At 37.9% G+C, this 26501-nt stretch overlaps 1 protein-coding gene across 10 annotated transcripts in view; it reads left to right on the top strand.

Annotated features, from left to right (window-relative positions):
- The first annotated feature begins 7341 nt into the window (after window positions 1-7341).
- The window catches only part of PHF20L1 (PHD finger protein 20 like 1), an 80199-nt gene continuing 61039 nt past the window's right edge, over window positions 7342-26501 (top strand). For 2 of the 10 annotated variants that reach the window (XM_070382764.1, XM_070382762.1), the window contains exons 1-4: window positions 7351-7664; window positions 9807-9926; window positions 25035-25206; window positions 25358-25442. In XM_070382764.1, coding sequence (XP_070238865.1) covers window positions 9844-9926; window positions 25035-25206; window positions 25358-25442 — 340 coding nt within the window. In that variant the 5' untranslated portion in view covers window positions 7351-7664; window positions 9807-9843. Of the gene's footprint in view, window positions 7665-9806; window positions 9927-14154; window positions 14300-25034; window positions 25207-25357; window positions 25443-26501 lie in introns of those variants that run through there. The other 8 variants (XM_070382765.1, XM_070382760.1, XM_070382767.1 and 5 more) reach the window with 7 other exon arrangements.

Raw genomic sequence — 26501 nt, 5'->3', positions numbered from 1 at the left:
AGTTAGAGCACATATTTTGACCCTGAATATGCCTTCACGCTGTATCAAGATGACCTGTTAGTGTGTTGGTCTACTGGACTACACTGTTAACGCCTTTGATCAAGGATTAAGCTTATTCATCCTCATGCTTCTTGGGCCTAGCGCTGAACTTGGCACATTGCCAATGGTCAACAGCAGCTGTGGAAGAACTGGAAGTAGCATGCTGTTTTTGATTTGTCAGAGTTTGAATCAAAACTAGAAAGAGTATGCATCAACAGACGAGTGGATAAAGATGATGTGGTATATGGGGAACGGAATATAATGGAATACCCACTCAGCCATAAAGAAAGGATGAAAATTTTGCCATCTGCAGCAACACGGATGGACTTGGCATGATGCTAAGTGAAACAAGTTAGACAGAAAGACAAATACTGTATGAGATCACTTATATGTGGAATCCAAAAAATACAAGAGACTAGTGAACAATAACAACAAAGCAGACTACTCACAGATGTAGAGAACAAGTTAGTGGCTGTAAACTGTCGTTTGGAGTTAGAATCAGTATAAGTCAGTGGCGATGAATATCAGTTGTTTTTGTTGTCCGTTTCCCTTCTTCTTTCCAGTAACAGCACCTCTATTTTCTTTTAAGGACCTGCTTATCCCCATCTCTCAGTCCTTGGGGTTGGGGCTGGGCTCCATTCCCACTGGCTCGGTTGGGGACTGGACCCAGGTTCATGACAAAGCAGTGTAAGTCATTTCCAAGGCCACTACATTTGGCTCAGAATTGGGCACTTGATTCAATTTAGACCAATGAGAGAATGATGTCCAGGACACATTTGTATGTTCTTTAAGATGTTTCAGTGATAAGTCGGAAGCTGTTGGGGACCTGGAGGATGCGGATCCCAAGAATCAAGCTAATCCATAGGAAGCAGAGTGCAAGGTATTATCATTTGATCCCTAATTCAAACCACCCCAGAAGGCAAAATATCCCATCTCCCTTTTTAATTCCACAAACAGAAATTCCATTTATGCTTAGGTCTGTTTGTATTGAATTTCTGTCTCATGCAACCACAAGACCCTTAACATACTGCAGGTATGAAACTTCCATGTACATAAGAATCATTTAGGAAGGCTTTTAAAATGCAGATTTTCAGTCTCTATTGCCAAGATACAGGTTAGGGCCCATGAACTTGCATTTTAACAAACAGCCTGAGTGGATCTAATGCCAGTGACTGATGGACCAATACTAGAGAAACACAGAGTGCATGAAAGTGAAACAGTAAACAACAATAATCAGAATCAGAGGAGCTTCAAAGTATTAGCACGTGCATGCATGGCAAGTCACTTCAGTCACGTCAGACTCTGCGACTCCATCGACTGTAGCCCGCCAGGCTCCTCTGTCCATGGGATTCTCCAGGCAGGAATAGTGGGGTGAGTTGCCATGCTCTCCTCCAGGGGATCTTCCCGACCCAGGGACTGAACCCACAGCTCTTATGTCTCCGGCATTGGCTGACAGGTTCTTTACCACTAGCGCCACCTGGGAAGCCCATTGACATCGTACCTGGAAGTAAGGAGCTCATCCTCATTTAGTTATCAAAAATGGGAAAATTCATCGAGGAATCAGGAGTTGATTTCATATTCAATTCTTTTCCATTTAGGAAATCTCTGATTTCTCTCCTTCTTTTCCCCCTGCTTTACGTAGCACGATCATATGTCTCAGTTTGTCCAGGACTGCCCAGATATCCACCTGTTGTTCTGGTATAATTATTAATCACACTTCTTCCCATTCTTAAAATTGCCCCTGGTTTGGATGATAAATTTTATGGTCACTCCATTGCTTCAGGGCAATCTACACAAGTTCTTTGTCATTCAGGCCGCTTACTGTGTTTTTCCAAGTTTTTTTCTGAGCCAAACTTTTATTTTTTTCTATTTTATGACCTTTACTAGCAGAGACTGAAATCATTAATTACTGCCAAGTCTAAAATCCTCAAAAATCTCAGGAACCCAGGTAGCTTTGGAATAGCATATAAACTTCGAGTAATATAAATAAAGTTGTCTAGAATGTCTCATCGTTCTCAGGGCTGACTCACTCTAGGAAAGCAGCTTATGAACCCAGAATCCCAATGGGAAATGCATTAGGAATGTGAGTAGAACTCCGTGTGTGAATATACAGGAGAGATATCGGTCTGGCAGGTTCATACTGGGTCTAGGGGCCAAACTGCCAGAGATTAATTCAGAAACAACTATCACTTCTGGTCAATTGATTAAAGGATACAGTGCTAGAGAGACAAGAGAACCAAATTCTTTGGCAGGTGAAGAATGTGACATTAGTGCCATTTTCAAAGATTTGTAAGTGGAATAGATAATGTGCAAAGGATGTTTCCTTCAGTAGGTTAAGTTTCTACCAGTCTATTTTTTAAAAATTTAAATTGCTTCAATTTTCTTCACTGATGCTAATTATACGTATTAAAGCAATACACACAAAATAGCTTTCTTGTGTTTTATATGTAATTAAGGAATACCTGGTGTTTAGTAATGACTTCTTCTCTTAAGTTAGGTATAGACAGTTCTTGACTATTCCAGGAGATGTTATGGTTCCATATGCATATTTTTAATGTTGGAGGAATTTAGTTCAGTGATTTCTATCTAAAGACCCTTGTTTCAAGATAATTTGCCCACTGCTTGTTTGGTTCCACTCAAACACAGCTGTAAATTCTTTCTATCTAAATTTGGAGATGAAGTGACTGATGGCTAACATTTACCATCTGGATGAGGGGTGTGTTGGGTGGGAGAGAACAGAGAGGACAGGGCGATGCATAGCTTCACTGTATAGCTGGGGAGTCAGCTCTAGACTTTTCTATATCTCGCATCCCTTTCGGTTCTGACCTTTGACTTTCTAGAGTCAAAAGCAGCAATGATAGCCTATATGAGCTTTCTATCAATCTTATAGGACTTAATGTCCCCTTTTTAGAGCTAATACTATGTTAAGACCCACTGTACTTCTCTGAAATTAAATCCATAAATAAAAATAATCAAACTCCACATAGAAAAACTCCACATTGATTTTTTGTAAAAAAAATCAGTACAATGTCATATGACAAATTAAAAATACATTATTTATGAAAATAACTCAATAAAAATAATATACATCTCAGTACACAGGTGTTCAGCCTCGACTCACAGAGCCACAATAAAGTGGTCAAGTGCCAGCGTAGAAATTTAGGTTTATCCTGAATGTAACAGCTGTAAAATGCAGAGTGACAGGTGTGTTCTATCAGTGCTTCAGCTACTATGAGTGGCCCTGCCACTGGCGACACGATTTTAAAGGTGCAGTAAACTCTTGGTAATATACAAAGAGGAGAGCCTTCTGTCATGTTACACAGTGGTTTCAGTCCTTGAAAATGGAGTGTATATTAAAACCTTGCAAAAATATTGCGTGCTTACAAGACTGAGTTCTATGCTGTGAAAATGGTGAACAGTTTCTTTTTTTTAATTAAAAAAATTTTTTTACCTATATGAATGTTTGGAGGAGCATTCAAAAGTCATGTATGACCAATGGAAATTCTTCAAGGTATGGGAGTAACTTATGCATTCCTGGAGGTTGGTTGCTCTCCCCACTAAGGTGGGGTCCCTCTCCACTCAGTTTCCACAGTGCCTTACCCCAGTCATGTGACAACTAAAATTACACACACTCACATTCCGCACCCCCGCAAGCCCCCTGCCAATCCAGCCCTGTCCATTTCTACAGAGCCCTTTAAAGGAAGGTATTGACTCCATTGAGAAGACTCACCCATGCAATCCACTCAAGCCAGGAATCATTTATGTTAGACCTAGTTTCCATTTATTTTCTTTCAAATTACATTATTGGAGGGATCTCTTGCTAAATTCCAATTAAAAAGGAAGAATCATCTGTTCAGGGTAGATTGGTAGATTGTCAGCCAACTGTGGAGATTGGATAGAATCTCTGCTATCCTTCATGTATGTATTCTATTTAAATTACAACCTCAAATTTTCAGTGATGTAAAACAACAACTATACATATTTTTTCTCACCTACTGGTTTGTGGGTCAATAGGGATTTTGCCAGGGTTCAGTTAGTTAGCTCTGGACTGAAATCAGAAATGTGATTACTGGTATTTCCAGTGCTGCTGGAAATTTTTTTTTTCTCATTTTGAGCATCACTAGCAGTTTCTGATACAGAGTTCTCAGTGAGAGAGGCTAATTGGTATAGCTGAGAACAGAACTTTAGCTGCAAGGGAAACTGAGAACATGAGTTTCTTATATTTTCATCTTATTTAGTGCAAGGTTGAAAGTTTTTGCCCTGCGACTCATAAGGTGGGTGTATATGTCAGTTTTATTAGGTAACAAACAACTTTCAAAATTTCAATAGCTTAAACCAACAATTATTTTTTCCTTATACTATATGTCAGTTGTGGATTAGCGCCATCATAATCTTATTAGAATATGAGTTGTTAGAACAGTAACCATCTCAGAAATTGCATTTCACTGTGCCAGACACAGATAGCTTGGTGAACTGGCTTTTTAAATTACCAACTGGCTGTGACAAAACTTCCAATTTCATTTTATGAGCCAGAGCAAATCGAATGGTCACACATAATTCTAAGGAAGGTGCAAAATATAAACCTGCTATGTGTACAGAAGATTCTGGAAATATATGGTGTACTGTTCTAATGACAACCACAATGGGAAATTTCCCAAATATGGAAAGGGATTTCATATACTGGTCAACAGAAAAACCAAGAAGACAAATGTCCACAGAGATTGTCTTATATCTTTTCTGTATATTACTATCTTTCAGTGTAATTCAGTAGCTATAAGTAACATAGTAAGAGCTGATTGAATGTCTGTTGAATAAAGGATATGGATGTAATTATTTAAGTTACTGAATCTCACTATACTGGAAGCTTAAAGAGTGATACTTTGCTATTTTAACTCCACTATGTAAAGTGTTATCAGAGTATTGTGTTGTTTGTATGCAATGTTGCATTTAGAAAGCTTGAGAATCAAAGTGGCAACCTGGAAAGAGAAAAAAGATGTTTATCTCAAAATTCTTTCAATGTGTTCACTTGTTGGTTTCCCTTACAATAGGGACGCTTTGTTCTATGACTAGTACAGAGTTTGGGTTATGGTAGGTGTTCAAGTGGAGAAGGCAATGTCAACCCACTCTAGTACTCTTGCCTGGAAAATCCCATGGACAGAGGAGCCTGGTAGGCTGCAGTCCATGAGGGTCACAAAGAGTCGGACATGACTGAGCAACTTCACTTTCACTTTTCACTTTCATGCATTGGAGAAGGAAATGGCAACCCACTCCAGTGTTTTTGCCTGGAGAGTCCCAGGGACGGGGGAGCCTGATGGGTGCTGTCTATGGGGTCGCAGAGTCGGACACGACTGAGGTGACTTAGTAGCAGCAGCAGCAGGTGTTCAAGAAAAGTAGTTCTGCTATCATTCTTCGTTTATTCTTAGGCTGTCATGCCCTCTCCAAGGGATCTTCCAGACCAGGGATTGAACCTGGGTTTCCCGCATTGCAGGCAGATTCTTTAGCGTCTGAGCCATCAAGGATGGCTTATTCTTAGAAAAGTCACTTCGGTTTAGTCATAGGTTCTTCAGCTGCACCCGTCCCTTACAGGCAGTTCAGTTCAGTCGCTCAGTCATGTCCAACTCTTTGCAACCCCATGAATCGCAGCACACCTGGCTTCCCTGTCCATCACCAACTCCCAGAGTTCACTATCCAGCCATCTCATCCTCTGTCGTCCCCTTCTCCTCCTGCCCCCAATCCCTCCCAGCATCAGGATCTTTTCCAATGAGTCAACTCTTCGCATGAGGTGGCCAAAGTATTGGAGTTTCAGCCTCAGCATCAGTCCTTCCAATGAACACCCAGGGCTGATCTCCTTCAGAATGGACTGGTTGGATCTCCTTGCAGTCCAAGAGACTCTCAAGAGTCTTCTCCAACACCACAGTTCAAAAGCATCAATTCTTCGTCGCTCAGCCTTCTTCACAGTCCAACTCTCACATCCATACATGACCACAGGAAAAACCATAGCCTTGACTAGACGAACCTTTGTTGGCAAAGTAATGTCTTTGCTTTTCAATATGCTATCTAGGTTGGTCATAACTTTCCTTCCAAGGAGTAAGCGTCTTTTAATTTCATGGCTGCAATCACCATCTGCAGTGATTTTGGAGCCCCCCAGAATAAAGTCTGACACTGTTTCCACTGTTTTCCCATCTATTTCCCATGAAGTGATGGGACTGGATGCCATGATCTTCGTTTTCTGAATGTTGAGCTTTAAGCCAACTTTTTCACTCTCCTCTTTCACTTTCATCAAGAGGCTTTTGAGTTCCTCTTCACTTTCTGCCATAAGGGTGGTGTCATCTGCATATCTGAGGTTATTGATATTTCTCCCGGCAATCTTGATTCCAGCTTGTGCTTCTTCCAGCCCAGCGTTTCTCATGATGTACTCTGCATAGAAGTTAAATAAGCAGGGTGACAATATACAGCCTTGATGGACTCCTTTTCCTATTTGGAACCAGTCTCTTGTTCCACGTCCAGTTCTACTATTGCAACCCCACACAAAATGTCTTAGTAATATTTGCCTTTTGTGTTGTAAGGATCTCCTATGCTGCTGCTACTGCTACTGCTGCTGCTAAGTCGCTTCAGTCGTGTCCGACTCTGTGCGACCCCATAGACGGCAGCCCACCAGGCTTCCCGGTCCCCGGGATTCTCCAGGCAAGAACACTGGAGTGGGTTGCCATTTCCTTCTCCAATGAATGAAAGTGAAAAGTGAAAGTGAAGTTGCTCAGTCGTGTCTGACCCTTAGCGACCCCATGGACTGCAGCCTACCAGGCTCCTCCGTCCATGGTTTTCTAGGCAAGAGTACTAGAGTGGGGTGCCATTGCCTTCTCCAAGGATCTCCTATAAAGGAATACAATTGTGCGATTGTAGTTGTCATGTGATGCACTCACAGTACACTGCCTGCTATAAAGGAGGTATTCAATAGACGTTTATTCACTTTTACAACAGTAACCACTTGCTCTCCTTTATGTGGAATGGGGGTGCAGTGTGCATACATCAATACAAAAGTTTGCCCAGGATGCAGCGATTAAGGAAATTTTGAGAGTCCGGTTAACAACAAATGAACAGCATTAAAATTCAGTGGGCTTAGGCCTCATCTCCCAAAGGTTAAACACTTCACAACTGCCAATGAGGTGCCTGGGCCCGCGTTCCTCAGTTGCTAACCAGGGTCCCTGCAGCCAGCGGTCAGCCAACTGCCGCAAAGCCCCGCCTCCCAGGGCGGCCCTCCAATCGGCCGCGCGGCCCGCGCCCAACCCTCTTGCGTCACGTGATGCGCCCAGGCCCGCTTCCGGCGCGTCGCGGGTGGCTGACGTCGCTGGGCCCGGCGTCGCGTCAGGGCTGGCCGGCGGCGGCGACGGCTGAGGAGGCGATGGCAGCGGACACCGAGCGGGCTTGAGCGCTCTGACCTGCTCCCTACCCGGCGCGACCTCGGGACCGACCCAGCGCTGCGGCCTCGGCTCGCTCTGATCCTGCTCCCTCCGCGACCGCTGCCTGGGCGGAGGCCGGTGGCGGAGGCCCGGGCTGGCCGTCCTGTTCGCGCCCCGGCTCGGCCCCGGACAGCCCGACAACTGTGCAAAAAAGAGGAGGCCGAGTCGGTAAGAGACAGCGGCGGCAGCAGAGCCTGGAGCCCGCCGAGCCCCCCGCCTGGCCGACCGGGACACCCCCGCGCTGGTGTCTTGTCTCTGGCCCGCGTCCCTCACCGTAACTCGCCGCCCCTATTGTCTGGGCGCCGCCGCTCCGTCTCCCCCTCCCTTCCTTCCCCCGCCGCCTCTCGCCGGGGGCCGGACGGCTGTCAAACCCGGAGGCGTCTCCTACACCCTGCGAGCCGGGTCTGAGCCTTTCCTGTCGGTCTCTGGTCACCTCCCTCCCGCCCCGCATCACCAACCACCCCCGCTCCTTCCAACCACCACCGTTTCTTTGGCCCCGCGGCCATTCCCTGACCCCGGCTTCACTCTCCAGTGTTGTGTGTCTTCTCGCTAAATTTTCTCTTACTGCCGTTTGTCAGGTCCACACGTTTCACAGTCCTTATATATTTTTGCTTTCTTGTTCGTTTCCTTTCCAATTTTTTTTTACCCTCTTGGTTCTTTCTGTCCCCCTTTCTCTTTTGCTTCAAGTTTTACCCCTCATTAGAACTGTTTACTTGGTCTTTACTTTTCCTTAATTCACATCCCTCCCCATCTGCCCCTCTGCACTCAAGAAAAGGAAATCTTGCTTTTTCTGAAACCTCATCCAGAAGCACCTCTGAGAGGATTGTATGTCCTAACTTTGTCACTTCTTGAGGGTTCTAAGTTTGATCCTAGAAAATGTTAGTGTAACTGGTCGGTTACCCTTCCTAAGTTTTCCTTGTGAAGAACAGCAGGAAAAGTGGATTCGATTTCTTCGCAAAACGTTTAAGTAAACCGCCTTGGATGTTGCGGCACTGACCAGACCGTTATTAAAAATATTCATACTATTGTTTCTCTTATACCGAATGCCCTCTGGCTGAGCTTGCTGTTAACTTTAATGCACTAATCTTCGCTGCTGCCATGGCCGGCGGGAGGATATCACCCCCGCCTCCTTCTCCCCACTGCTCGCCACTCCATGAGTATTTATGTTTGATTTTTACATATTTTTTTATGGCATGTACTTTCCCTTACCTAGCAGATTCTTTCTAAGAGAAAAGGGCAGTTGGTTTTTATGCTTGCTGTTATGTCTTGTCCCTTTTCAGTTGTGACAAAACCATTGAAAAAGCATGGTACCGTTGTGTGTTTTCTTCTTTAAACTGGGAGGGAGCATAGTCATATTTGTAATTCTTAATTTCAAAAAGGTTTTAAGGATTTCTCCTTTCCCACATTAGCAGTAGGTTTCTATTCCTGATTAAATATATTTTGATTTAAGCTGTCTCAAAATGCATCCATCTTCCTCAGGTGCTAGTTTGTGAAAAAGAGACTACCAAGTGTGCTGAACATCCACTGGCTAAAATGATAGTGAATATTCTATATGTCCATGGTCTAGAGAGGAATAGGTATTCCTTTGTAGTTTTTTGTTTGAACTACAGCCACTTTTATTGCCAATGTGGGTACTGTCTATATAGAAATACAGTAGAAGTTCTCAGAGTTAAAACTCTGTGTCATTGTTGCTTATTGAATATGAAGAAAATGAGGTTTCCTCTGCAACTTTATGTTAGTTAAAATTATTGAATCATGTGCTACCAGGTGGGAGATCATAAGTGGTGAAAAATCCTAATCACTAGAGGAATTACTAAAATTTTTACTATAAGTGTGTGTACTGTTTCTTTCATCTTTATGTTCTTTAGTGTCTTATCAAGTGCTTTATATTATAAGGCACTCAATAAATATTAGTTGAAAAACTTGGTTAATTTATTCTCTTAAGAATTTCAGTAGTCATGTGCCAGATCACTCAGTTGTCTTGATTTTTCAAAGATGCAAAACATTTTCAACTGTTATCTTGAAGAATTTTCTTGGATATTTTCAAGTTAAAATTTAAAGCACTTCAACCATTAGTGTTAATCCTCATTTGTTCATTCTTTTAAAGTAGTTACCTTTTTAATGTCCTTTTTCTTAATTTATTAGTAAGATTGCCTGCAAGTTGCACAGTACTTTTATTGGCAGTCATCATTCAAATTTCTTAAAAATTTGGTGGTTATTTTAACTTCTCACTTAATGTTTAAAAAAATTGTTTAATCACTTGTGCCTTTTATGTATCAGAACCTAACATTTTTTTTTTTCTCTCTTGAGGTAGTGAAAAGAGAATCCTGAAGAATAGGATCTCAAGATGAGTAAAAAGCCCCCAAATCGTCCTGGAATCACTTTTGAGATCGGTGCTCGTTTGGAGGCACTGGACTACTTACAAAAATGGTATGGAAAATACAGGAGAGCCCCTAAAGTAAAGCCCAGTGTCTGTAGTCTACATGGGTTGGTTAATTGCTCTTTTCCTGACAGTGGCAGAAACATTACCTTGTTCACATTTTGAATAAGCATATTCATTGTTTTTTAGTTTTCCTACTCTTCAACAGATTTTGCAGTTATCAGCACTCTTGTGTACTTAATATGAGCTCTATGGGTGGTGGGAGAGAGAGTGGGTTAATCTAAATAACTAGGTTCCCAAGTTTTGTATAAAACTTGATATAAATCTGTTTTGGGGGGCCCTGTTTCATAGCTGTTTTTTCAAACTATAGAATTTGTTGATGATTAGCATAGTTGTCATTGACTATTCCACCTGAAACCAAAACCCAGTATCTCTCTTTCCTCCTCAGAATGTGGTGACCTAAAGGCGAGTTTTCACTGTTTCCAGTTTTAAATGAGTAATCCTTTCAGGCCTTCTCTTATTTCTTCTCCTCTATCTGCCATTTCTACCTCTGCCTGTGATAAGTGGTGAATTCAGATAGTCCCAGCAAACCCCTGCATACGGTGTAGGAGAAATTGGTTACCTGGCATAAAGTCACTGCCCAGAAAGGAGAGAAAGAAAAATAGCATACACCCGGATGGCTGCACCACAGTAGGAATAAGAATTCTCTCTTTCTGCTCGGGAATGCCTTCCTCATTCTCATTAGCTGGTCTCTAGCTCTGCTGTCTGGGTGGATGTCTCTTGGTGCCATTCTCAGCCCCCTACACAGAGATGGGCATTGGAGAGCTTCCTCTCCTGGTAGTGGTTCAGGCTCAGCTCCACTTGAAGCCCATTTATTCTAATGAAGGGTCTAGCAGTTCAGCAACTCGCCAGACTTTTGGACATTTTTTACAATTCTCTTAAAAATGTAGTGGGCATGTTGTAGATTTGTCTTTGATTGATTTGTATTAAGTCAACTTCCTGAGTTGGCAGTGGCAGGCAAAGAAATCTTGTTTAGTCATGATGTTTGACTTTAGACCAGCCTGGGGTTTTTGTCTGTTAGCATCCGGCATTGGAACTCTGCACACGTCTGTGAACCCCCAGCTTAATGGGTCTTTTTGGGTTGGTTTGAGGTGGGAAGGCAGTTATTTGGCCTCATGCCACCAAGCTGCATCTCAGTGAGTGTTTCTTTTTAGGGGGCTTACTTACTCTCATAAGGTGGAAAATATACACAGTGTTTTTAGGAGGGGCTTGGAAAATACCTGGGAACCAGGCAGTTTAGCATCCCCTCCTAGTCGTGATGGTAAACATTGTCGGTAGGTGTTGCCGGTTGTTCTGGGGTTGAGGGGCTCTCTGTGCCCCAAATGGAGAGCCTCTGCATTAGACTGTACAAGGAAAGATGCTATTTTAGTCCATAATTAACTCTCTTTGGTTTTGATTTTGACCAAAGGAAACTTTTTACTTTGAAGGCACTCACAGTTGAATCTCTCTGTGATAGAAGAGGATGAGAGATGCTACTTCTTTGATGTTAATCTTTACTTTTTTTTCTTTTGTTAAAGTTACTAACTTTTTGAATTTCTAGTTTAATTCATGAGATTCTTTTCTTAGGCTTCCAAACTGACAAAGTTGCAATTGAATTAGCTTCCAGTTTTGAAAAAGTAGATAGTTTATTAGTCCTTCAGTGGCCTTCAGAGATATTGACATACTTAATTTTGGTATTTGTAAGAAATTCACTTATGGTGAAATGCTTCCTAATTCATTAGCTGTTAAATCAATGATTCAATAGTTAAAAAGATTATAAAAAAGGACTACTTTAAAAATTAAGTCTGAGTTTGCTTTTAGAGTATGTGGAATTTCAGAGAACAAAGTTATAGCTTAGGGTTTTCACTGTCTTATGCTTCTCATCAAAAAATTTCAAGTGCTTAGATAGAGTGATATCATGCAGATGTACTGATTCATAACATTTAGATTTAATTTAAATGACCCCAGTAATAATGGTCTCTCTAAAGTGAGTAAAACATTAACCAAAATAATCACATATGATAATCACTGACACTTGTCAGTTTGATTTTTATGCATTCATTTATATGAAGATTTTAGCATTCTGCTATAGTGGTGCTATAATTAAAAACAAATAGTAGTATTATATATACATATTCTAGGTAATTGAAAGAAATAATTTTCTTGTTGTGACTTTATTAATGTCAGTAGTCTCAAGAACTGTTTAGGCTTCAGTGACCCTTTAATTTGTAGGACAACTAATTAACTGCTAAGATTTATTGAATTTTATGTGGGGCAGAAAGAAGTCATGTGAGACATGGTGCTCTTAACAGATTTTATTTCTAAATGGGATAAACTTTATTCTTTATGTTTTGTTAAGGACCATTCTGTATTCCATATAAATTCTATACATTTTTGCTTTAATATCAAGTAAAACTATTGAAGGGTTATTTAAGTGTTGAAAAACTTTGATATTGTTATGAGGGCAAAGCAGTTAATCACTGAAAATACACTGAACTTTCGTCCTTCCCACTCTCCTTTCTTTCATATTCTCTTTGGGTTGCATCCATATTGAATGCATCCATAGTTAGTCTTCTACATTTATTCGTTAAACTGGAATAGTAGTGAAGACCTACTTGACATAGAAGTCTTTTGAATTGTAGGCATTAGACAGGGAGGGACATGCAGGAATGCAAATATTACTTACTCTCTTTGTACTCAAGACATTTATAATAAGCATTGTAGCTATTATTAAGAAATGACTTCTCACAGGTTGATACATTAGCTCTTAAAGAGAAACACAGAGGAAAAAATCGTGATAGTGAGGCACCTGAATACCAATTTGTCTTATATGTAGCAGGTTTTTCCTATATAAGAAAAGGTAAAGGAAAATATGTTTTTAGTATATGCCCTATAAATAAAAGGATAAACTCTAAATTTAGTGGGCAGAAATAAAGTTAAGTGCCTACATTTAGGCTTGGGGTAGAGTTGATTTAATAGGAAGACTATTTTTCTTTGGTAAAATACATTATTGTTCCTTGAGCAAATCATATCACATGCTCTTAGGAGTTCAGAAAGATATTTCATCCTTGGAAATACGTTTCACATTTTCAAGTAGCAAATTATTACTTTTTTTGCTTTCAGAGTAGTTTTCCAGCTACATCAGAAAATCCTGGTGGTTTGATTTTACCAGCACTAATGAATGCAGGGTCTGAGAAGCCAGAGAGAGGCCACTCGCCTTCTATCCCTGGTGTGCTTTTAGATACCTGGATCTGTTCTCTGAGGACTAAACCTAATTCTTACTGAAAAGTGTGGGTTGCTTTAATTTTTAAAAAATTTATAGTCTGACTCAAAACATTTTGTTTTTTTCCTCAACAATCTTTTAATTTAAAAGTCTTTAAAAATGCTAATGTTTACAGTTAAGACAATCAACCATTTTCTCTTATCTTTATATCCTAACCTAAACATATTGGCTGTATAATCTCTTGGATGCAGTAACATCATAAGGATGAAAATAGATACAGGTTGTTGATACAGGTTGTGTTTGGGAAAAGAAAAAGTTCAGAGTTGAAGTTATGACACACCATCAGTGAATTCTAAAGAGGAAAGAGTCAGGTTGTCACTTTCTGATCTTGTAAATACGGGTAAGTCCTTGAATTTGGTTGGTTTAGCAGTAAAATGAAAGCAGTGTTACTTACTTTTACTTACTTTAAGGATCAAATAAAATAATGTATTTAAACTTGCTTCAAATTATATGAAATAATAGATAATTATAAAGCACTGAGGTAAATGCAAGGAAAGAGGAAGAGTTGAAAAATCTTCGGGGATCTGAAGACTCAGGTGTGTAAGTTTTTAAATGTAGCCTTAGTGTTGACATGAGAATGATCTAAGATGTAGAAGGAATATCATGTCATTGCAACATGCATAAACCATCTTTTTTGAGGTGATAATAAAAATCTTTGTTTTTGCAGAGTTTCATAATTTACAAAGCACCCTTAAGATATTCAAGTATCTAATCGTTCTGAGTATTATTCAATAAGAAAAGTGATAAAATCATACCAGTTTTGACTACTGATTTAACTTTAAGATTGAAATTAAAATATTCTATAGCAAATGATTTAGTTATGAAAACACAACAAGTAAAGTAAGTGTGCTCTGGTGTTACTCTTAAAATTGAAATTATAAAGTTAGTTTAAAACATTCAGATGAGTTATGCTCTTCTGACCTTTTTTGGAATATTTCTATTTAATTCTCTTCTAGATCTAAAGGAAAGGAAAATGAAAGATTAAAAAAAAGTGGAGATGTCTCCAAGTGTCAGAGTTTGATAGAACAGTATAAATTTGAATTGGCAAATGCTGTTTCCACACATTTGGAGTTTTTTGAACTGTATGGAACATTTGCAAATGTGAGTTTTTAAAATGTTCATGAACAGAATTTTGTAGAGTGGGAAAATTGAATAAATTCAGATTGTAGCAAGTACACATACTTTATAATTTAAATTAAAATTTTGTATTATCTGAATTAAAAGAGTTGTCTTTTTCTAATCGGATTTGCTATTCAAAGGAAAACACTAGTAGAGGGAAGCTGTGTGGTCTGTATTTGAAACAGAAGAGGAATGTTCCTGAAAAGGAGTGTGTAGATCAAATTTTGCTGGGAGAAATTGAGGGCAAGACGAGAAGGGGGCGACAGAGGATGAGATGGTTGGATGGCATCACTGACTCAATGGACATGAGTTTGAGCAAACTCAGGGAGATAGTGATGGACAGAGAAGCCTAGCGTGCTGCAGTTCTTGGGGTCACCAAGAGTTGGACACAACTTAGCGACTGAACAATGACAAGATCAAATTTAAAAACTGAAAACATACTTAAATTACATTAGGTGAGTTTGGAATTTGTAGAAACCATGGATGAATACTTTTAAAATATTCTTTTGCTAATGTAAATAAAGTATGTCCTTTTGTACATGGAACTTCCCTAAATCTATTTGTGCTTAGAAGATATTGATTCTAGTTTTGGGTCACTAACTACCTTTGAAAACTAATTTCAGTTGTAGACTCAGAAGAATGTACAATCATATTTACACAACAAAATAATTGAATAATCTATTATGGGTGGTGGTAGTAAGCTTAACGGGGAACTCCAGACTAAGGACCCTGTTTGTAGAGAATTTCAAATTGAATTTTGTAAGACTTACAAATTCTGAGATTCCTTACAGTAAGAAAGTTAAAAGTTTTGAATCCTAAGATCTAAGTGAACCCTAGTTTAATAATCATCAAACAGGTCTACACCAGTGTACAATCATTTTAGTTCTTTAATTTTTAACATTTCCACTTAGAAAGCTCTGAACTTTTTTTTTAATAGTTTTTTGATGTGGAGTATTTTTTTTAAAGTCTTATATTGAGTTTGTTGCGATATTTCTTTTGTTTTATGTTTTGGATTTTTGGCTGTGAGGCGTGTGGGAGCTTAGCTCCTGGACCAGGACTGGAACCCGGGTCTCCTGCACTGGAAGGTGGAGTCCTAACCACTAGACTGTAAGGGCAGTCCCTCTGTGAGCTTTCAAAGATAAAGTTCTCCCTTTCTCTCCCCTGTTCCTCCCCACAAAAAAATGTTGAAAGCAATATTAGAAATAGGTGTAGAGTAGACATATTTATTTTAAAATACGCCTACTTTATTCTTGTGGTCTTTTCTCTTATATTCTTTCATTATGTTAGTTCATTTTTTTTTTTTAGCTTTTTCTTGCTCAATTTTTTAAAAATTTATTTATTTTAATTGGAGGCTAATTACTTTACAATATTGTATTGGTTTTACCATACATCAACATGAATCCGCCACGGGTGTACACGTGTTCCCAATCCTGAACCCCCTCCCACCTCCCTCCCCGTACCATCCCTCTGGGTCATCCCAGTGCACCAGCCCCAAGCATCCTGTATCCTGCATCGAACCTGGACTGGTGATTCGTTTCTTATATGATATTTTACATTTTTTTTGTTTATCCTAGTTTTCTTGAAAGGCAGGAGAAAAGGAGTATTGAAAAAGGTAGATATAACTAAAGTCAGAAAACGTGGCTTTAGGTGCTGTTCTGCCATGAACTATGGGACTTTGGAGAGTTCTTTGCTTTAATGTCCCTAAAATGAAGGTGTGACATATTCAGTGATCTTTCAGGTCCGCTGAACTGGAAACAGATTCTTTTATCTACTTTTTACCTGTTGAGCAGGGACAGGTATTTTAGTCTCACTTTTAGATGGGTAATAAATGACTTGAGGCAGGAGTAAAGTAGGTAAAGGCTGGAAGTCACATGCAGTGTGCTCAAAACTGCCAGACTCTAGAAGAAGAGAAAATTAATTGAAAAAGATGGAGAACAGTGAATGTAATTGGAAAAAATATTTAGAATTTTATAGTACTTGTGTTATAGTGGTGTTGGGAAGGTAGTTACTCTTTCTCCATCCTGCTGTTCTGCTCATTTAAATGCTTTCTTATTAACTTTAATTTTGAAATTACTTAGAATTAAAACTAAAGGCTTTAAGAAGCCAGTAGTTATTCAGTACAAGACTTTAACTTCCTGTATGGTACCTATTTACTAACGAATTGATTCTCTTACTAAGTTCACTGATGCTAGTAACTATATTTTAAAAGTGATTCAGGTGAAGTCCAAAAGAGTGGTTCTCAAACTTGAGCCTGCGTCAGAGTCACCGGACGGGCCCCGGTGCTTTGGTATTTTTATATGACTGTGTATTGAAGAGCTACTAACCATTCCTCCTACTGCCTCATGCAGATCATTAATCAGCATATAAAAATTGTCTTTGTATTAAAGTAGAAGCTGGTACATAAGGTACATTATTTCTGTCATTAAAATTAACTCAACTTGGAGAGAATTATTGCAATAAAATTGAGGAAAGAATGTGGATGTTTAGTATTCAGTGTATATTAAAAGTCTCTTCTCATTGCCAAAAACCCAACCCTCTTCAGTGAAAAATGAGTATGTTTCTAGTATATCATGGGTAGGTAAGGTACTAAAGAATAAGCTACTAATGTGAAGTAATTATATGCAAGCCCTACCCCTTTTACTTATAAAAAGGTGCCCAGGAAATTTCATTGAATTTTAGTGGGTTAGTCAAGAATGAACCTGAAAGTTTTGGAAAGTGAAAGTGAAGTCGCTCAGTCGTGTCCCACTCTTTGTGACCCTATGGACTGTAGCCTACCAGGCTCCTCCCTCCATGGGATTCTCCAGGCAAGAGTACTGGAGTGGGTTGCCATTGCCTTCTCCAGGGGATCTTCCTGACCCAGGGATCGAACCTGGGTCTCCCGCATTCCAGGCAGACGCTTTAATCTCTGAGCCACCAGGGAAAGTTTTGGGGATATCTTGAAATTTGGTTACCACTGTAAAACACTACTGCAAATGAATTGTGACTTACTTGTTGAAAACTAAGCATAGAATAATAAGAACGATATTTATCAAACTATTAAGAAATTTCATATGTTTTCATTTTTAAAGTCACCTAGTGTTTTTCTTAGTTCCCTAACAACTCATATCCCAACTTTCCTATCTTAACTTTTAAATGTAAGTTATGACATAATCAAGCATGTAAGTTAAGCTACTTTTCCCCCTTACATTCTTTTATCATCATAATGTAATGTTTCATACTTAAACATAGTTGAGAGATGCAGTTTGCCTTTTTTTTTTTTGAGAATTTTTAATAATAAAACAGAAGAGTCTGTTTGCTTAGTCTTTTTATATGGGGTGAGAGGAATGTTTATTTTGTACAATATAATAAAAGCTATTTTCCATGCTTTCTGGCTAACAAAAACTTTTTGCATTTTATTTGTATCAGAAACAGAAGATTAAAATTAAATTTGCAAGAAAAAATAAACATATAACTTGATTTCATATTGTTTTTGTATCTCTTGAGAAAGAGCCCCCTGTATTTTAAGTACTGCAGTAAGGTTGACAGGAGCTGAAAATGATCAGTTGTAAGATGCAGAATATATGATAATCAAAAGCATATTCTTTAAGGATAGACAGACCTCCATTCAGGGATCTACCACTTACTGTTTCGACTTGAGGAAGTTACTTGACTTCCAGAGGTTCTATGACCTCCTTAAATAACTGGAAATAATAGTAGTACCTAACTCAAAGGGCTGTTTGAATATTTAGCAAGAGAGTGCACTTTAAGAACTTTTCATGGTCTCTGCCACATGGTAAATAAGTGCTAGCTTTAATGATAATAGCAGAATGAACATTAGTTATTCTAAGAAAATAGAATCTAATAGAGAAGTCACTGTAAATTCCTAAAATTTTAATCTTAGATGTATAAGCATATATGACTACGTGTAGTATATTAAATTAATTTTTAAGTGCTAAATATTAAGAAATAGAAACGGTCAACTGCAACCTGGTAAGGTTAGTGTTTGGAGTTTTGTAACAACAAAGTTTGATCATGTTGGTTTGAACAAATTATATGAAGCACATAAACTTGGAGTAGAATATTGGTGGCATTTTTAGTGGAGTGGGAAAGGAATTTTTGATAGTCTAATTGATTCTTACGGTAGGAGATGGTAATGGGCATAGAGATTGTGTTGTAAGCATTTTGATTTGGTCAGAACCGATGGCATGAGTGAATGCAGGCACAGAGGAGATTCAGATACTGAGGAGGTAGAGCAGCAGGAGTTTAAATTGAGTCATCTGAAATGAAACCTTGATTTGAAAAGTGGCTGCTACAAGTCACTAGGGGAAAATACACAGCTAACTCTGGTCTTACCGGTCTTTGCTGCAAAGATTATGAACAGGTAGGAAGCAGGGTGATCTGTTTTATGTCATGTGTGTGTCTTCGTGATGAATGGCTCTGAATAGACCTAAGGGATAATGTGAGACCCTTGGAATTCAGTGTTGGAACGGATGCAGTTTTGATGTATATAACCATCCTCTGAGTGTTCTTAAAATTTAGATTCTTTGGATTTATGCTTCATTTTGGAACATCAAGTTTGAATTAATCAAAAGGGTTTTGTTTTCAGCATGTTGTTAAGTGTGAAACAAACTAAGCGTGCAGTGCCTAGAAGCATGTTATCTAAAAATGCTGCTCTAGCAGGTGACGTATTGTAGTTGTGATCAGTTAATGCATGAGGAAACACCTGAAAATTACAAAGCATGATTGAATTTAAAGTGTTTCCAAGAAACTAAAAATTTTAAAAGGTTAGCAGGTTATAAGAATCTTAGGTTTGCGTTCGACTTCATTCTACATTAATTTTTATTATCTGGCAGATAAACCTCTTCTGACAATTATATGTAAGGAAGGTCTCTATTTCTATATCTTATAATATGTTTTAGTCATTTTTTATGATACATTGAGAGTTTCTTGCTAATGCAGTTCCTATCCACAAGACTGTTCTGAATTGTTAATTCTAACTCCTGGAGATCCTGCTAACATTTAAATTACATTGAAGTCATTTTTCAAGTGTATTTCATCCTTTAAAAATTGAAGAACTGCTTTATCCAAGAGAACATCTAATTTAGGTATTCTCTCTGTGTGCTACTGCAGTGTACCTTTACTAGCTATTACATCATGTTGTAATTGTATTACCTTATTTGATTCCCTTTTCTTCTCCTCTCCCTCCTAAATTTGTTGATTGTTTGTAGCTTTATTCCTACTTTAGTGTCTGACATTCAGTGAATTAGAGACTCAGTGCCGAGTTAAATGAAATGGATGAGGAACTGTCAATTTTTTAATTTGTGTAAATTAGAAATTTTACTGTTTTACCAATATAAACAAGGATTATTATTTAAAATACATAATTTGAATAATTTATTGGGTCAGTTGCCTTTTTGATTAACACAGTCCTTGTTCATATGATGGGTGAAATCTCGGAGTGAATTCTGATGGTCTTTGGGATATTTGGTAGTGCTCAGTGGGTGGTAACCTACTGATGAGTAGTTAACAGCCATGTCCTTTGGCTTACATGCTTTAATCTGTCAGGTTATAGTCCTGGCATAGCTGCATGCCCATCATCGTTTCCTTGCTCCCAGGAATATGGAGCACCTATGGTCTGAGGGCTAACAGATGGTCTTGCTTTCCAGAGGACTTTTTTTTTTGAATCGTGAACCCCTTGGAAATCTGATCAAAGTGGGGAACCCTTCTCTCAAGAGAATACTTGTATACTTCTGGGCCAGATGGTTTTTTTACATACATTCTCAGGGAATCTTGGTCTCCTGATCTAGCTGTCAGTCAGTACTTGTCATGTAAAACAGTTAATAACATGAGCCAGTGTAGTAATTCGTCTGTAATGGTAATTCCCATTGTAGGTTTCTTATTTCCTTTATGTTTTGACAATAGACTTGAGTTGATGTTATAGGGAACCAATACAGTTTATTCAGTGTGTACCTAGTCTCTTTGCTCAGTGTCTGGTTTTTAATGAATTACAGAGTTAGTTCAGAATCCATAAAGCTTGCTACTCTCTGACCCGTCTTGTGTAAGTGGGAGGCACCAGTGACAGTGTTAAAATGCTGGTATTATCGGATGAGGCAATAAAGTGGAAGGTGAAAGTAATTTTTGTTTTTAATAATGGTCTTGCTTTAGTCGGGCTTCCCTTGTGACTCAGCCAGTAAAGAATCCGCCTGCAATGCTGAGACCTGTGTTCGATCCCTGGGTTGGGAAGATCCGCTGGAGAAGAAAAAGGCTACCCACTCCAGTATTCTGGTCTGGAGAATTCCATGGACTGTATAGTCCATGGGGTCACAAAGAGTCGGACATGACTGAGCGACTTTTCACTTCACTTTACCCTGCTGTTACAGCCACGGTTGAACTGGACCATTAGAGAATTTGACCACACTGATTCAGAAAGAGTCCTAAGAAATCAGTTGCGAGATTGTGTGCTTAGTCAAGTCACTTCAGTTGTGTCTGAATCTCTGCAACCCCATGGACCATGGCCTGCCAGCCTTCTCTGCCCATGGGATTCTCCAGGCAGGAACACTGGAGTGGATTGCCATTTCCTTCTCAGAAGTAGAATTGCACATATGAAAATTTTGTTAAATTCAGCAAGAATCATTCGCAGCGTTTCTGAATGCTGTTTGTTTCCATTAAACCTAATAAACAATTTAGGATGGATTATTTTTTCTTGCTAAGTTTGCCCAGAGTAAACTCTGTTCTCTTAAGATTCAAGGGGAAAAGACATACAAGGGCGAGATAGGCCCAGAGCAATGGAGGCAGTCCCTTTATTTCTACACTGGTTAATACCATTTAAACAGTGCAAGTAGTTTAAAGTGGGATATGATAGGGAAGACAGATGTGGAAATTTTATGATATTTTGTTGTATCGTCATAAGGAATAGTAGAGCTCTATAGAATTTTGGCATCGAAGAATCATAGCCCAAGTTGCCTTCTCTCCATCTGTTTCTTTTGAACCCTGAAGAGGTGCCAACTATGTTATTTGTTTTTGTTTTCTTCTTATCCCTAATTGTTTTAAGTGCCAACTATGTTATTTGTTTTTGTTTTCTTCTTATCCCTAATTGTTTTAACTCTGAAATTCCAGTCTCCCACTTTTCAGATTTTTTTTCCCAATCATTTGCAAACATTTGGGACTCAGCCTAGTCACTGTTCTTTACTCTTAACAGCTTTCCATGATTCATCCTTTGAAAAGCAAAAACAAAAACATTATCACTGCATCTTCCAAATTCAGTAAGAAAAATTTTACATTCCATTCATACTCAGTTATAATAAAACATACATTGTGCATCAAAATAATTGCTGTGGTTCAAGATGTAGAGGCATTTGTGAATACATTTGTTCAGAAATATTTTTTATTCACTGAGTATCAAGGCATTACTATGGGCCATCTTGAATAGGGAAACATTTCACTGTATAGAATAAAATAATAATAGGGCTATATGTTAAATTACCCTTTTGTGTATTTTAAATGGATAGCAAATATCTTGATGTTAGGGTTTTTTTCTAAGGTTGACTGATAACCAAATTAAGTACAGACTTTACAGGATTCCCTGTTTAAATATAATGAATGAAGAGGCGTTTCACTGGTTCACTATTTCAGGGCCCTTTAGTTTGAACCTAGCTGATCAGTCCAGTCTGAGCTCCCACTCTTTTTTACTCACCTTACTACTTACCATATAGTCTAGCCAAAGGGAACTGTTTCCTGGAAGTGCCCCTCCAGTCTCTGGTCCTGAGGTCCTTGAAGACAGAAACCACATTCTGTTTGTCTGAATCCTCCTTGTCCAGCTGATGCTCAACCCTGAATCACATGATGGTTTTAAGTAAATGAACATTGACTGAATAAATGAGTAATGCTTTGTATACACTTTACCTTTGTACCATGTTGATTAAGTCTGAATCCCTAAAGTCCCCCACCAAGACCAACGTAGGTAACTTCTCCCAAGAATGGTCACCAGGACGCCAGTTTTCTCTGAAATATTAACTGTTGCATCTTATGTAGGATTTTTGTAAAGTCAACTATACTTCAATGAAAAAAGCAAATTATATTCAAATTAAAAAAAAATAAAGACAAAGAGAAATCAAAGTTGAAATTAGTATTATACTACTGCTCATTATCTTCAGGGAAAACTAACTTGTGAGGAAATGTGTTAGTGAGCGATTTAACTCTGAAAAATTCATGGTTGTTCAGAACTAAAAGCTTGATGCAAAGGAGAAAAAAAATGTTTTATTAACAGTTTACCATGTGTGGTATAATTACTTTGATATAGGCCTTACCGCATTTCTCCTGTAGGCTCTTTGTACCAGTTAGCTCTTACTTTGACTACTCTTACATGTGTGTCCTTGGACAGTCTTCATCTGTTAAATGGTGACTGTGTTATCTGTACCTTGGATGGTTACCAGGCTCTGATGAGATAAGGTATATAAAAATCAGCTGATGCTCAATAGAGGAAGAATATAGGGCCTGACGGATTTATGACTCTCAGAAATAACATGCAGCTTCTCTGTCTCCTCATCTGACTCTAAGTGAAGCTCCTTGAAGATAAGGGTTAGTTATGTTTCCTTTTAACCTGCCATTTATTTGTATACATTTGATTGTATACATTTAGAATTTGAAGGAACCTATAGAATAAACCTCTTATTTTCTTGTTCAAAATCAAAAATATATAAACACATAAATTAGAAACTTAGTTTTTATAATTGATAGAACACCTTTTATAGTAGTTAAATGGCTAGTGAATGTTGAAAAATAAAGAAGAACCTTATCTCTAGGCTTCCCTTAATGCTATTGGCATTGTTTGTTTTGATTTGAAAACCAGAGCAGCAGAAACAAATCAGCAAAACTACAGAAGACAAGCATTTTTGATTCTAAATGGGGAATCGGCATGCCCACCTCAGGGAGTGTGTGTTGATCCCCTAGGTTTTCCTGTGTTTGTGCTTCTCTTTAACAGAATGTTTCCTTACTCACACCTATGCCCTCTAAAGAGTGAAACTGCTATCTCAGCTCTGAAGAAATGCACAGATTTTCTTTCTTTAACATCACTTGTTCACCCTGAGCATTCCCACAGTAGCCAGTGTGTGTCTCTCACTGTGAAAGTGCTGGGGGTACAAAGGTGACTGTGACTCAGTCCCCGAAACTCACAGGCCCTTGTAATTGCTAACATCCTGTTTCTGAGATGTCTCCTGTCTTGCCAAGTGTTAGTAAATACTTTGTGATGAAAGGGGTTACATGCTTTGGTCGTAGTGAATGCCTTATTCCTGTCTTGTTGACAGAACCAAGAAGTCTTCAATAAAGAAAGTGGTTTATTTAATCTAGTATTTTCCTACCTTATTTGACCATAGGACCCCTTTTTTTGTGTCATATGTTTAATGTCTCAAGGGCTGTAAATGCTCCACAGCCCACAGTTTAGGATCCTGCGCAGATGATTGTGACGAGATGGGTGCACTGAGAGTACCAGGGGGTGGAGAGTTGGGGGTCTTCACACAGGTCATTCCATGTTAAATCAGGTCTTGAATGATGAGTGTACAGAGGAATAGAAGGGCAGCTTAGGTCTAGGCAGAAGGAACAGAACAGACAAAAGCATAGGTATGTTTAAGGAAATTCCAAATAGTTCAGTGTCATTAGACTGAAGAGAGGAAAGAATCTATAGCAGAGAACGATTCGGGGCCCTTGAAATGTATAAAAAGCCTTGAATAGCGTGAATGTGTGAAGCAGGTAGTACTCAGTTTTTAATTTAAAAGTTAATGTGAGGGCTGTTTTGTTTTTATATTTAAATTTATGTTAATATAAATTTATATTCTACAGGGGAAATAAAAACTGATATAACTAGTAAAAGTATAAGATAAACCACAGGGCTAAATAATCTACTGTGTGCTGCTGTTGAAGATTACATATTGTATACATTAAGAATTATGAAGCTTTTTTTTGTTTAAAGTTTCAGGTTAACTAATTTTTATTTTGGAATTAATCCTGGGAGAATCAGTACATGTGAAGACAGAACAATGTGATACTGTTTCTATATTCTTAAATTGAAGTTTTAACTAAGATTTTCATACCATCATTAATACTTATTATAAAATATTGATAGTGTGAAAAATAGAAAAGAGAAAGTAGACAAATGTATGTCATTTTTTGCTCGACCAATATTACTATTTAACATCATATATTTATAATAGAAATATATATTTATAATTCTAGTGATCACAATACTGCTTTTTTACATTTTCCTACATTATAAATTCTTTGTAAGCATTACATTTAAAATCTGTATGATACTCCATTCAGTAGATATACCATAGTTTATATAGTTATGGACAGTTTTCAGGTTTTTTTTTAACCATATGGTTTTTATTTTTTTGTTATACAAGTTTTGTGTGTATAGTTCCAAAATTGGAATTTTTGAGTCAAAAGTAAGAATATGTTTAAAGCTTTTGACGCATGTTATCAAATTATTTCCCAAGATAGCATAATTTATATTATAAATAATATAATTTATATGTCCACTGGGATTGAACTGTTAATATTTCAGTAGGTCTTGAGAGCAATCATTAAAAAGAAAAGACAAAGACTAAAGCAAACTTTGTTGGTCAGTAGTTTAAAAATATGGGTCCATATTGTTTATGGGTATAATAGTAAGCAGTATTCAGTTCATACTTTATGTAAACAAATGTAAGAATTTTCTCCTGATATGGCTTTTTTTATTTTTGAGGTATCCATCACGAATTGAAAAAATTGACTATGAGGAGGGCAAGATGTTGGTCCATTTTGAGCGCTGGAGTCATCGTTATGATGAGTGGATTTACTGGGATAGCAATAGGTTGCGCCCCCTTGAGAGACCTGCATTAAGAAAAGAAGGGCTAAAAGATGAGGAAGATTTCTTTGTAAGTAGCAAGGCTTTCTGTTTGTTAGATATGTAATGATGTATTTTTTAAAGGAATTCTGTTAAATTTTACAAAAGCTTGTTTTTTTTTTTAATTAAGGAAATGCTTGTTTATTATACATGGTATTGATCTTAAAAGTTGTTTAAAATAGGATTTTAAAGCTGGAGAAGAGGTTCTGGCTCGTTGGACAGACTGTCGCTATTACCCTGCCAAGATTGAGGCGATTAACAAAGAAGGTACGTATTTGAAATGATCTGAGAATTAAAATGGGATTTATAGTAAAATTTAACTATATTTCTAATTTTAATTAATGCATGTAGTTGTTACATGTAGCTGTTACTTCTCTTTGATTTATACTTAGTCTTCTAATACTTTTTAGGATAAAAATTTAATTTGTTATGTATTTAATTCGTTATGTATTATATAGAATAAGATGATATGTAATATGCTGCCTAAGTAGAGTATTTGGGTTAGTAGTTGGTTAAAATTTTTCAGCTTTTTCAGCTTTCAGTTGACAGGCTTATATTATACACATTTTATTTCTGCTTCTCTGTTTCCAGTTTGCTGGCTAAATAATTTTTTGAACATCTTTACCTGAGTGCTAAAGATACAGGAAAATTCAAATCAGTTCAGGTTGGAAGTAAAACACAGTACAATATTTTCTGAGGAAAGAGTATGGAACTTTATCAATATGAGGATTTCCTTTCTTGCATCTTTTTCCCTGCCCCCTTTTAATTAATTTTTGTAGATAATTAATTTTCCTATCAGCCTTTTGTGATATCTAACATTAATACAGAGGAAAAGTTACTGAATTTACCAGATATACAGAAAATAACACAGAAATTAGGTGTGCTAGTGTGGCATAAAACAAGAGAATCTGTTGCACAGATAATTAATTTTGAAACTTGTAGACCGACTAATTTGGAAATGGATTATAATTAATATTTAAATTATTATTGGAAGTATACTTAAATATTTCACATTTCTGACTTCAAATCTCATTTAAATAATAATTGTGAAATACTTATATTTTCCAAATCAGTAGTACGTTGTTCTCCTATTACAGTGATTTCTCAAACTCTACCACTCATTTATTCTTTTTACTAAAGAAACACATTGAGAGAATTCCCTGGCAGTCCAGTGGCGAGGACCTGGCACTTTCACTGCTGAGAGCCTGAGTCCAGTCCCTGGTGGGGAATTTTAAGATCCCATAAGCCATGCAGCAGGACCAAAAACAAAAAACCCACATTGATACGTTTTTTGTAAGACGAGCATCTAACTTAAGTAAGGGAATA

This window comes from Bos mutus, chromosome 14 (assembly GCF_027580195.1).
Source record: "Bos mutus isolate GX-2022 chromosome 14, NWIPB_WYAK_1.1, whole genome shotgun sequence".
NCBI lineage: Eukaryota > Metazoa > Chordata > Mammalia > Artiodactyla > Bovidae > Bos > Bos mutus.
The sequence above is the reverse complement of the archived record's forward strand: the minus strand, read 5'-3'. Positions and strand labels throughout refer to the sequence as shown.